General features: G+C 43.5%; 1 protein-coding gene across 2 annotated transcripts in view; it reads right to left on the reverse strand.

Moving 5' to 3' along the window:
• The window catches only part of PRKCE (protein kinase C epsilon), a 443161-nt gene that overhangs the window by 253495 nt on the left and 176534 nt on the right, over positions 1-13132 (reverse strand). For both annotated transcript variants that reach the window (XM_036334682.1, XM_036334683.1), the window contains one exon: positions 12721-12784. In XM_036334682.1, coding sequence (XP_036190575.1) covers positions 12721-12784 — 64 coding nt within the window. The remainder of the gene's footprint in view (positions 1-12720; positions 12785-13132) is intronic.

Genomic DNA, 13132 nt, shown 5'->3' on the forward strand with positions numbered 1-13132 from the left:
TCATTAATTCATGGGACAAACATGTCCTGATCACTGTGCATCCTGGCATTGTCTTAGACCACGAAGGTACAGCAGAGACCAACACAGACACAGTCCTTGCCTGCATTGTGTTTAGAGTCTCAAATAAGTGTTTGTGCAAGTGCTCGAATATTTTATTGCCCCTGACCTTTTTTACTAAATAAAAATAATGCCTAAGGGAAAAAAATGAAAACACTAGCCTTTGAGATAAGATGCATCTTTTCTACTTCAGAGAATAGAGTTTACTAGTAAGATAGCAAATCAGCGATGAGTCCTTAGGGAGCTGCAAAAACCCCTGCTTACCCCCAGCTCAACCCTCCCAGCACTGAAGCAGCAGGTAGACAGGCTGCCCAGATGACAAAGTAGGGGAAAAGATGCTGAAATATCACCAAAGACAGTGTCTAAACAATGAAACATAATGAGGGAAGTGTATAATGTTGTTCTCTGGGAATCAAATCTCCCATTACAGCATTTAACTCAGTCATTCAAACTTCCATGTCTTTGACCTCCAAACACCTTAGAAAGCACCACATGCAAAATTAGGGAACTGCCTAAAAATCTAGCTGTTGGTCCTTTATGCACAAGAAGATTCAAGAAAGGCTTAGGTTTTCATCTTTCTAAAAGGGTTGGTCCTTTTTTGTTTTTGTTTTTGAGGAAAGCGTTAGCTATTTAATAAGCATTAAGAGCTTAAACCACCATCAATGTGAAAACCCTGAAGATAAAATTTCCAAACATCAGACAAAAGGTAGGTCAATATCAGGGGGAGGAGTCAACCACCTTCCTGGTGCCCTACCTCATTGGGAACATCAGTTACTTCCTACTCTAGCTCCTATGCAATACTTTCCTACATTTGAGGAGAAAATCCTTCCCTCACAGCGGGCATGGACAGCATGATGAAATGATGTTTCCCCTAATATTGGGAGCCTTCTTTGCCATGCTTCCTCCCCTAGATGGACCTCTTCACAGACACACACCAATGGACCACTCTTTAAGTAAACTCCACATGCATATCCATGTGAGAGAGAATTAAAGACTGAATACTGATACAACAAAAGATTTTACCACTTACAGTCATCACAAGAGTGGTTCACATTTAGGGCCCATTCAAATTGAGACCTTCCCTAGCTCTTTGGACACAATATTCCAGTTTTAACATTTCAATTTTTGCTTAAATTTCAAGAAATATAACTATTCTGTACCTAGATGCTAAGATCCAACTTATTCCTTTTCCCCAATTTTCCCCATGCACCCTTTTTCTGCCTTTTTTTACAATGTGGGCCTTGGATTTTTTTAAATAGAACATTTTAAGTATAATAAACATTTGCCTTATTATCCTCTATTTGTACACTTGTGGAAATTGTCTGTTACAAATATTTAGATCTTACAAAAGACCATTAGAAGAATCTTTTCTATAGTAATTGAAACCGTCTCTGTATGAATACCTCCAGAGATGAAGACCTCCCTACTTACTGTTCAAATGTATTAAATGGCTGATGAGCTCTGTGTACCAGACGCTTTTTCCATATACTAAACTTAACGCTGCCTCCCTATAACTTCTACCTCTGTGGTCCTAAAACTGCCCTACGGAGCCACAGGATAAGTCCTCTCCCTCTTCTACTTGGTCACACTTTAAGTTCTTTAGATATCTACCATGTCTCACCCACTACTAAGGATCTTGTACGTTGGCCAGGAATACCTAAGTTTGGCTCCCTGGCAACAAGTAGAAAGGGAGATTAGGAAACCTTCTTATTGATTTACATCTGCATTCAGCAAGTCTTCAATCTAAGAATCTGAAATCCTAGGCATTCAATGAATCAAAGCATCTTAACATGTGGTCAATATAACTCAGTTGAGGGCTAGAAGCACCCACTGATTTGTTCACGTTCACTTGGGTGGTTAGTAGCAGGGCCAGGAACAGAATCCAAGCTTCTGATTAAAAAAAAAAAATAGGGGGTTACTGCCTGGCTGATATCACTCAGCGGTTGATCATCGACCCATGAACCAGGAGGTCACTGGTTCAATCCCATCAGGGCACATGCCTGGGTTGCGGGCTCAATCCCTTTTGGGAGGTATGCAGGAGGCGGCTGATCTATGATGTTTCTCTTTCATTGATGTTTCTATCTCTCTATCCTTCTCCCTTCCTCTCTCACTAAAAATCAATAAAGCAAAAAGAATTAAAAAAAAAAAACACACAGGGAGTTACTCCCATTACACCTCACCATAAAGCTGCTCACTGCTGGATTCAGTGTAACTAACAGGAGCCTTGTGCCCAGCACTGGTGAGGCCCTGCAATAACCAAGGCTCCCAGGGACTTCGTCCAAGTTCAGAGATGGCCTTTGTTCCCAGTGCAGCTTTGTATAATTTAAATAGTAGGACAGTGCTCCAGGCTCAGCACTGCCATGCCCCTGCCCTTGAATAGCTTGTGGCTTAGTGGATGGGCAGGGCACAACGAGGCTCTAGTTATAGGTACAATATAAATATACGAGCACACGATTGTAAAAAAGACAGAGAAGAGTGTGGGAGCAAATACAATGTCATGCCCGGGAGGTGGGGGGGCAATGTGGGAAGGCCCCCAGGAGGAGGCAAACTTGAAATCAAATTTTGAAAGAGTACAGAATTAGTTGAATAAATAGGATGGTGACAAGGTATTATAACTGGAGACTTGGTGTGGGGAGGCTCTGAGTACCAGGCATGGAAAGCTTAAACGTGCAAGCCCGCGCACACTGGAATATGAAACAACCGATTATCCAACGCAAAATCAGGCCAAACACCTTGTTTATCTCCATCATTTCCTTTCAACATGACACTTTTTCCTATTAGTTCATTTTAGTCATGCATTTATTTATCCAACAAGTAAAACTGATGCCCCTCCTATGTACACAGCACCTAATCCCAAGCTCCCTCTGCATTTCCCATTCGGGAAAGGCAGGTGCAACTAGCCTACTCAGAGGAGGACCACATAAAGGTAAGTTCTGGCAAGGTCCCTGGGTGAGTTACTTTAATTAAAGCCCTAGGAACCAGGAGAAAATTAGCACAGTGGGATCAAATTCAAGCACCACTCAATACTGGAAGGTATTTATAGAAAAACAAACACAAAAGCAAAAAATCCAATATCCTGACCGGTTGCTTTTTTGTCTTCCTGGTATTAATTGGTTCTTGTTCTCCTAGCCGAAGAACACTAAATGCTGTCCATTTTGACCTTCTGCTGACGATTAAAGTCAGGACAGGAAAACCGAGGCACCATTGCCCAGCCTCCCAAAGAATACTGAATGCCTTCTCAACCCCTGCCACAGAGGAAAGAAGAATGGGAAGGAAAAGATACTAAACAGAAAAGGATTCAAAGGTATTACCTCTGAGATGGACTAAATGGTAGGTATTTGGAAAAGGGAGAAATCACTGCATTTTCCTCTTAATTTTCAACCAAGTAGAAACTGGTGCCTGCTCAGCATGGTTCAGAGGGGAAGCATGGGTCTTGTAGTCTCTTGCTACCAAAGTGTTGGCCAGGGACCGGCAGCATGGGCACCTCTTGGGAGCTGGTGAGAAACGCAGCATCTCAGGCCCCACCCAGGCCCTGAGTCAGAATCTGCATTCTCACAGGATCCCAGGTGGTTCAGAGTCTTAAACTCTTTAAGCCTCATTTCCCCCATGTGTGAAATAGGGTTGGTAAAACCTACCTGGCAGATCCATTTACGCTTAAACAAAATGTTTGTTCTCTCTCACTTCCCCCTTCCAGGTGTCTGTCTGTGTGCAAACTCCTCTTGCTTGTGACTGAGAGCTAGAAAGTGAGAAGGGCTGCTCAGTCCCACACCTTCTCCAAGTGCAGAGGAAGCCACGGAGGCCCAAAGGGAGTAGATGACTTGTTGCTGACATGTCCTAGCTTGGGTCTTTTTTGTCTTTGTTTCTCCGGTTCTTAGCATGGTGCCTGGCACACAACAGATCTTTAGTATATGTTTGCTCAATTAATCAGTAAATCAAGTAATTAGCTAATTGTGGAGCAGGAACTATAATGCAGGTTCCTACAGAATCCTAGTCCCAATAGCACTGAAAGTGAACTTAATTTCCCCTTAATTCACTCTCCCTGACAATTCCAAAAGAACACACACCTGGCTAATAGCAGAGACAATTGAACTAAACATCACTATTATTTACAATGTCAGGAAACAAGCACTAAATACCTAGAGAGTAGGAATAACCCACTGGCAGCTGGGCAGAAGGTACCCCAGCTGTGAAACAACTCGGTCTGTGGAGATGACCACACTTGGGACAAGTAGCAGCTGACCCTCAGTACTAAAGAGTGCTCTCTGGTGCCGGTAAAGACCACCGCCGTGGACTGTCCATCCAGATGCTGTGAGCCTCTGTAGGCGCCCAGAGGCAAGTGTTCCGGGGAGGAAATACTCCTCAGGCATCATTCACTCATCACCCACCCTGTGGGAGTCCAGCTGCCTGGCCTACCTGCCTCTCCACATGGGAGCATTCAATCCTCAGTGGCAGGCGCAAGCCCCAATTTCCACATGCCCCATTACAAACTAGAGGTGTCTGTGGATCAAGGTAGAGCATAATTCTTAGACTTCTCTGTCATTAGTTGTGTTATTCTTCTCAAGCCTGTCATAGCCTCTGGCCATGGGCAAGTCACTGTCACTGCATGTATGGGAATGGTCACATTCCCACCTAATTAATTTTTTTTCAAAATTTCTTAGTAATTGTTTTAATAGCTCATCCACATATTTGGGAAAAAACACACAAGATTACAGGCATTGACAAGAAAGGTTTCCTCCTTTCTAAATTCACCCAGGGACAATGCCTATCCCCTGTGTGTTATGCCTGCCGAGATACCCACACACAAGCATGTCCACTAGAATGGATGGTCCATAATGGCAGAGGTTCCTGTTTATACTGTTTCCTTCTGTGCCTTTAGCACTGAAAAGAGTAACTGGCATAGGTGTCCAGTAACTATATGTTGAATAAATGAATATAAAAATCAGAGGTATTTCTGAAAAGTTCAAATTTGGGTAAATTAAGTTCTAGTCTGCCTTTATTTTATCTTCTGATTGGATATATCTTCAGGTGACAATGGTTCTATTTCCTCACCTGTTATTAGCTCCTTTCAGGGTCACCATGGGGAGCTGATGAGGACACGTGGAAGCGTTGGTGGACAACCTTTATGAACAGCCTACTCCAGGAGAGCCCTCCAGTGAAAGGTCATCTTGATGGCCCCACTGTAACCTGTTCTACCAACAGCTAAAACACATTTCTGTATCATGCTTACTGGTCTACTGCTCACCTCCTTCTGTAAGACTACAGATACCTGACAGCAGGGACCATGCTCATTATCACTATATATCCAGGGCCCAGGAGATCTTAGATAAGCAAATAAGTAATGTTTCCAATGAAGGCACCTGAGGCTGCAGGAGTGACAGAACAGGTGATTCAGAGACATTCAGGCTCATCTCTGTGTACACAGGCAAATGCACACACTTCCCACAGGCTCACACCAAAGGTTTACAATCAAGGAGGAAGATAAAGCTTCAGTGTTAGCAGCTCAAATAAGATGGTGAATGCCCTTGCTTTTGAAAATTGAATGTTTCAACAAAGCTAGGTAATAAGGGAAATCAATAAGACTGTCAACACAGGCCAATTTCAACTGGATAAAAGAATAAAGTAATTGGTCCTAAAAGACAACTCTCTAAATTAGGTCGGATGAATGGAAATGCCCTATTGTTTTAAGTCAAATCATGAGGATATCAACAACAGTAAATGATTAAATTACAGGCCACTATGATCCAGTATGATCTGAGCTGCAGGCATGAATTTCCCCAAACAATCTTCTTTATAAGACACTGAAATGGTATACAGCAAGACAACAGAGACAGAATTGGAGGCCATCCCAGGAAACACAGAGCTCACTTCTTGACTGAGGATCTATTATAAACCCACCTTTCTAGACATTTATTTCTGCAACATGATTATTCCTTCTTCAATTACTTCATTAGTAAAACAGGCACACATGACAATAGCAAATACACATGTATGCTTCCCTGATGGCAGGGGGAGGGGGCTTTAGGAGTGACCCTAAAGTGCTCTGCTCTCCAAACACTCAGGATCCAATTGTTTTTCATCTGCTAATGGTTGCCAGTTGGTGTTGTTCACCCTGAATGATTCATTTTAGAGGAACTGCTGTGCATCTAGAGCCTATTTGGAAGGAAATGAGGGTTTCTTGGCTTATTTCTCGTCAAGTATTTTAGCATTGTCTCTTTGTGACATTATAAACCCCTTGATGGGGGTTTGGTGCTCACTACTTTCAAGCTGCCTTCCCTGGTCACATCTGGTGCATATGGTCATTGCCAAGAATAAGTATTTGTTTCATTAGGACAAAAGATGGAGCCAAAAATCTGGAGACTAAGGGACCCACTCCCTGAGTCTGAGTATCAGTAGCAAGCAATTATGCTGGGGGAGGGGTCCACTTTGCAAGATCAATATTTTTGAACATCTGGATTTTGTTATTTTTACTCTTATCAAGCACCGAGGCTGTCTCTCTCCACATGCTCCTGGGGAATCCCACATGTCCATTCATGTCTGGGGAGCCAGGCCGGGATACCATTGCCTGCGGCACCACCCAGGAGGGAGACCTATCAGCATCTTGGGGCTGACGTCTGACTTGGAAGTCTGCTGTTGGGGAAGGTGAAGACGCTCTTTGACCTCTTAAGCAATGTTCCTCATGAGAGACTGAACAGAACTTGAAAAGAGAAAGAGTGGGAGTATCGGGGCTTGATGCCAGGGCACTAGCTAGATAGGCTGGAGAGGAGAAGAATGTGGAGGGTGGTAGAGTGCTTACCATGGGATTTCATGAGATTGCTAAGGGAGAAAAGAGAGAGTGGATGTCTGTACCTGAGCTTGACCTCCTAATCACCTAAGTCCCATGCTTATAAAATGAGCTCTAGTCAATGTCCCAGACTTGACCAAACTTGACCGAGAACATTCCTCCTTCTTTGGGGTCAAGGTGGGTGGGAGGCCTTGACCATGAAAACACATCCAGAAAGCACTGCCTTCCCATCAAACACAGCTTAGTCATTTAAAACATTGCATTTTCTTGTTGGCATAGCATGAAAATTTCTGTCTGCAACACGGATGACTGTCTTTGTTTGAAAACTCCTAGAGAACACAAATTGCATCTCCCTAATTTATCATGTCTGTCCAGCCTTATCTAAAAATAAGAGCATCAGTGCTGTCTTTGACAGCGATGATATGATCCCCTCTGCTCTGAAAGGCCTCTCCAAGTCTTCTCTGTCAATCTAGTATACCTATCTTTTCCTTTTCAGCCCAAGCCCTGCTTCTTCCTTAAAGTTTTCCTGAATTATTCCAGCTCCAATTTATTCCATTTAAGGAACTCTTAGTAACACCCAGCTGAGCACTCGATATGATATTGCCTCGCATTCTGTAATGCTTTTGTCCTGCATGTTCTGGATTCCTAATTCAATTGCAAGCTTCTTGAAGGTGAGGCCATGTGTTCTTGTGAGTGCCATCTCTCATTTGTCACTTCCTTCCCCACTTCCCAGTCCCCAAACCTAGGACAGGCACCAAGCTGGGCACATTTATTAAAGTGCATTGGTGACTATTATTCATTTTAACAAATGGTTCTTTCTAACTATCTGATAACCAAAAGGCATTGGATAAAACAATGTAGAAATTTGAAGGAAAAAGGTAATATTATCAACTGAAGCTTCAGTGGGACTCTGGGATCTGAGAGATGTTATTTAGATAGAAACTGACACCCTGCCCTACACACTCAGTGATTGGAGAGTCAGCCCATGCACCAAGGGGTCTCTGGTCAAGGGCCCATACCTAGGTTGCAGGTTCAATTTCCAGCCCCGGTAATGGCCCATGTGAGAAGCAAGCAATCAATATGTCTCTCTCACATTGATGTTTCTCTCTTTCTCTCCCCTAACCCCGCTCTTCCACTCTCTCTAAAAATCAATGGAAAAAGTATCCTCAGGTAAGGATTTAAGAAAAAAGAAACTGCCCACTGGCTGAGATAGAGTTTCAAGAAGTCCTCCCCCTCTACTTTAATCCTGAAGGCTGCACTCTAATGCTTGCCAAGGACACATGTAAGAAAGATGACTAACCTGCAGGGAGTAGAGGCAGGTCTAGTTGCAGACCAATACTTAGTATGCATCCACCGTACAGAGAGCCTGAGGAGCTGACCATTTCTAAACGGGGATCAACAGCATTTTCATTTCTAAGAGAGTCGAAAAAAAGATCTGCTTATTTGTGAATGAGACTCTCTGAGTCACCTTTGGGTTCAAAGCTAATAAATTTAGCTTTATATTTCTGTAAAAAGCTTGCTGGAGAAAAGAACTAAAATTCAAGAGTAGCAGGGAAATCTTCGCCATGTTAGCAAACTCACTATTGGGCCATGATTTAGAGCAGGATGCTAGATCATAGCCTGGGGTCTGGACCCAATAGGGCCATATTATCAACCTTGTGGCCTTGGGCACATCACTTGACCTCTCAATGTCACCATCTTCCACATGGATGTCATACTGTCAGGCACTTGGTCTATACACATTATCACTTCAGAATGGAGCAAAGCTGGTTTGTCACATCTCTCTGTGCAACTTGAAAAAGTTCAAAAGAGAGTCACAAAGATGAGTTAAGATTTCTAAACTACCCCTTCAGAAAGGTTCAGGGATGTGATTGATTCAGCCCAAAGAAGAGAGACTTAATAAGAGCCTTCAAATAGATAAAGGGTTTTTACCCAGGGCCAGTGAGAATATGGAGACCACATGTTCTCAGTCTACACTGAGCTGAGGAGAAGTTTCTGACAGTAAGGGCCAAAGGACACAAATAAACTAGAGAATGTACTTCTGGGAAATACTTCATTGGGGGAAGGATGGGAAAGAAAGAGAGGGAGGGAAGGAGAGAGGGAAAGTGAGAGGGAGAGAAAGAGAATGGGGCAATATTATAGCAAGTTCTGAACACTAGAGAAAGCAACCTTATAGCTCTTGCCCGATATATTAGTCTATAAATTACCTCTTTGGCCTTATCTGGTTTGCCTCACCGGATACAAATTATTTTGTATCTTCTTCGTTTTATTGGTGAAGAAGTTTGGTGATCCAAACATACCAGTAAGCCCTACTTCTTGTTCTTTCTAGTGTTGGCTCAGACACCGAAGAACTCTCCCAGGTGAGCACTACACCTGGATGGAAGGCAGGGCAAGAAGAGCCTAGAAAGCCCTGGGTCACACAGATTGCCCCTCCTCTGGGAGCCTGCAAATCAGGGTGCATTGTCCTATTATTATAAAGAATGGAAATAATGTACAAATTATGTCACAACAAAGGAAGAAATTCTAACTATAGTGCACAGCAGGAAGCAATAGTTTGCTCATTTGAGAATTACATGGCTGTTTATGCTTCTGGCACCTGGGCTAATTATGCTCTGATTTAAGCCTCTGGTGAGCCTGTAGTGCCATGATTACCAAGAAGCCACATGGTTATTAGTGGTGATAAAAGCAAAATACTAAGAGGCACCTGAGACAGGAGGATCACACACACAAGCATTCCAAAAAGGTTTGCTACTTGGGATGGTGTGTAGAGAAAGTGCCTCACACAGCACGTGTCAGAAGAGTCCCTTTCTTTCAACCCCTTCTACCTGCTACAGATTTTAGCCAATCTTTAGCCCTGAGCTCTGAGCGATGCCTATTCAAATTATACCAAAGGACCAAATCACATGACCAAGGATAACCTTAACTGTCATCCAGCCTGACCTCTTACCTCTGGGGTTAGGTTGCCTGATTTAGACAAAGCACACACTGATCAAATCCCATTATGGTGAGCTGCACAGGACATGCCAGCAGAGCAATTTTATTAGACAGTTAGAAATCACATTAGTCCAACCCTAGCAGACGTCAACATCCAGGCTTTCTGTAGTGTGTTAGCAAGAGAAAGAGCCCTTTGGCACATCCTTAAAGAAGAGGTATATTCACATCATCTCACCCCCATGCCTTTCTCTGAGCCCTTCAGTATTTGCACGAGTTGTAAAGTTTATTGCAAATTCTACAAATATATATATTTTTTTCTATTGATGGGACTGGAGCATTTGAAGGGATGCTTGATGGCAGAATAATAGAGTGATGAAAACATCAGCTGGGCTTCATTTCAACTCTTTCCTTCCTTTTGTAGAATTCAGAGTTATGTATTTTCACAAAAGAAAGGGCCTTAGACACGAACCTATGAATGTCCACAGACTAGCTGTGACAACCATTTTCCCACCAGGCCCTTCTCGTGCAGTCTGGTAACAAATGTGTTGTCCACTCATCCTTCACTCCTCTCCTGGTCCTCCCAACTCTTCCAAAAACAGAACCACCTCTGGACCAGGGTCCCCCAAGTCCCAGCAGCAGGACTGGGAGGACAGCAAGCAGAACACAAACAGAACACAAGATCCACTTCCAGGAGGAAACTGCTGGAAGTCCTTCCCACCATCCAGAGAGAACCCCAAATCCACCAACAGCAAGGAAAAAAGAGCAGAAAAATGTCTCCTGTACTTCAGAGCAACAGGCTAGCACTTCATAGAACCTGGCATGGGTCAGCATTTCTGAACTCTTTTTTTTTTTAGATAAAAGAGATATTTTTTCAAAAAGTAGACCAAGAATTCAACTCAATGAAAATTGCTTTGTCTGTTCACATACAATAAGCGGTAGAAGCAAGAAGAAAAAAATTCAATTACTTCTAATTTATTTATTGCAAGTTGTTAATCTTTTCAAAGAAAAAAAATCAAGCCCTCCATTGGTTGCCCAGTATCTTGGCACAGGAAATACATATTTAATTATGTCATTGCATATTGATTATGTAAAGGAAAAAAGTGGATTGATTTTGCTCATCAAATATTTTGCCAGTGTCTACAATTAGGAGGCCACTGTATACAGGCATACCTAAGAGATAGCGTGGTTTTGGTTCCAAACCACTATAAAAAAAGTGAGCTGTAATTTTTGTGCTAGAGGAGTATCTTTCCATCAATTTGTTAAAAAAACAAAAAAAAAAAGAACCTCGGTGGAGCACAATAAAGCAAAGTGCAATAAAGCGAGGTATGCCTGTACAGCTGACCCTTGAACAAAGGGGGCTTAGGGGCGCTGACCACTTGCAGAGTCAAAGATCCCTGTATAATGTAAGCAGCCCTCAGCATATGCCGATCCCAACCACTGCTTTTGTGAAAAGCAATGCAAGGCTTCACTTTACCGGGTACTTTGTTTCTTAACATGGGCTGTGGGTACACTGGCGCCCACTTCATCATTCTTTATGCCCCTTTGAACATCTTGAATATTTCATATTAAATGTTGCCAAATCCCCAAATCTTCACCAACAGATTCTATTCTGGGCTGTTCAGAGCTGAAAGTTGAGGAGCAAAGTTGGAAACACCAAAACGTAATTGCAACAAAGAACAGAGAATGTAAAAGACTGTTTTTGGAAGGTTGCTTAAAGTTCTAAACCCACGCCAAATAACTGCTATGAAAAGAGAGCCAAGCTCTACTGTGAGCCTCCTATACACATAACTGCTGAGTTATTCTGAACACCTGTTGAAAGTGGGCGATAACTCGGCCAAGTTAAAGCATCAGGTACCTCTGTCAAGTGCACCATTGGCCCAGCTCCTCTGAATTTGTCACAGAATCTCTCCTCCCATGTCTGAACCTTCACAAGAACTACCTCCCTATAGTAGGGAGACCATGTTGGGTTGTGACTTTGTGCTTGTAATCCCCAGTATTCAGGAGAGATGCTGTAAAAGGCCCAAGCCTACCAGCCAGGACCTAAGGGAGTGGTTTCTTCCCCTTTGGGACACAGGCCCTAAACCACATTTGGTCTCAGTGCCACAAGGAACCAACCCTGATCTTCCAATCTTTCTGCCATGACATTAAAACCAACTGTTCCATCCCCCTGCCCACAGACAGGAAGAGAAGAAAGATGGTCCCAATAACTCAATTTCAGTCCTAATTCCAGCCCTCGTGGAACCCAAGTTTGCTACCATCTCCCCATTCCTGTGTGGCCAAGGTTTTATTGTCTAGTCTTCCCTTTTACCCCGACTGCTCAATCCTCACCAACCTGTAAGCTCTTAACGGCAGTGAAAGGCCACAGACAGGATGGAGAGCAGAGGGTGTAAGAAGAAGAAGAAAAATCCAACTACCCGGAACATCCACACCCTGTGTAATCAGCCAATGGGAGCAGAAACGCCGCTCACCCCAGTATTTCTAAGAGCAGGGCTTTCCCCACGTAAGAAACTGTTAAAAAAAAAAAAGTAACACTTCTATAAAAGCCCTACAGAAATAAGATTCTGAAATTTGACACCTAATTTCTTTTATTTCTGAATACCGTTAGACCAACTGGTTTTACTTCCTTCCCACCACACACACAAAACCCCCCGGGAGCCTCCGGGGAGAGGCTGAGCTCCCCAAAGTCTGGCTGGTGCACCAGCGTGCAAAACGCCTGTTTTATTGGCCTCGCTTGGTAAGTCGCAAATCCTCCCTCTGTTCCACCAAAGTTAACAGATGGCTGGTCCCTTTTGGTACAGAGGCATAAGCATCTTCAAAATAACCTCTTCCTTTAAAATGTGCCAATTAATTAAATGTCACGGTAAAATGTCGCAGCCAAGGAGGGAAGGGACAGCCCAGAAGACTAAGGGTCAATGGAAGAGAACAAGGCTGAGGTCACTCTCTCCTACCTTCACCCGACGACCCCGAGAGATCGATGATCACATACACTCGGCCTTCCGGCTCCAGATCAATCTGCAATTAAGAAAATGACAGTGTCTCTGTTAGTACATTGTGGGGACAACCCACGAGTTCATGACGTTTCCACCCCAAGTTGCTAAAACCTAGAATCACAGTTCCATTCAATTCACCAACCTGCAAAGTGTCAAGTGCCAGGTGAACTAGGAACCAGGGAGAATCCCCATTTACAGACTACCCATGATGCTCCGGGTGCCGTTCCAGGAGGTCTGACGCATACCCAATAGGTAGGTCGTCCCCGTGGTTCTCCCCCGGAAGCGATTTTGCTGCACAACGGAAACCTGGCCCAGGGGACAGGGGACAGGTGACACAGGAACATTTGGGGATATAAAAAACCAGGAGACA

Source organism: Myotis myotis, unplaced genomic scaffold (genome assembly GCF_014108235.1).
Source record: "Myotis myotis isolate mMyoMyo1 unplaced genomic scaffold, mMyoMyo1.p scaffold_m19_p_14, whole genome shotgun sequence".
NCBI classification, from domain to species: Eukaryota; Metazoa; Chordata; class Mammalia; order Chiroptera; family Vespertilionidae; genus Myotis; species Myotis myotis.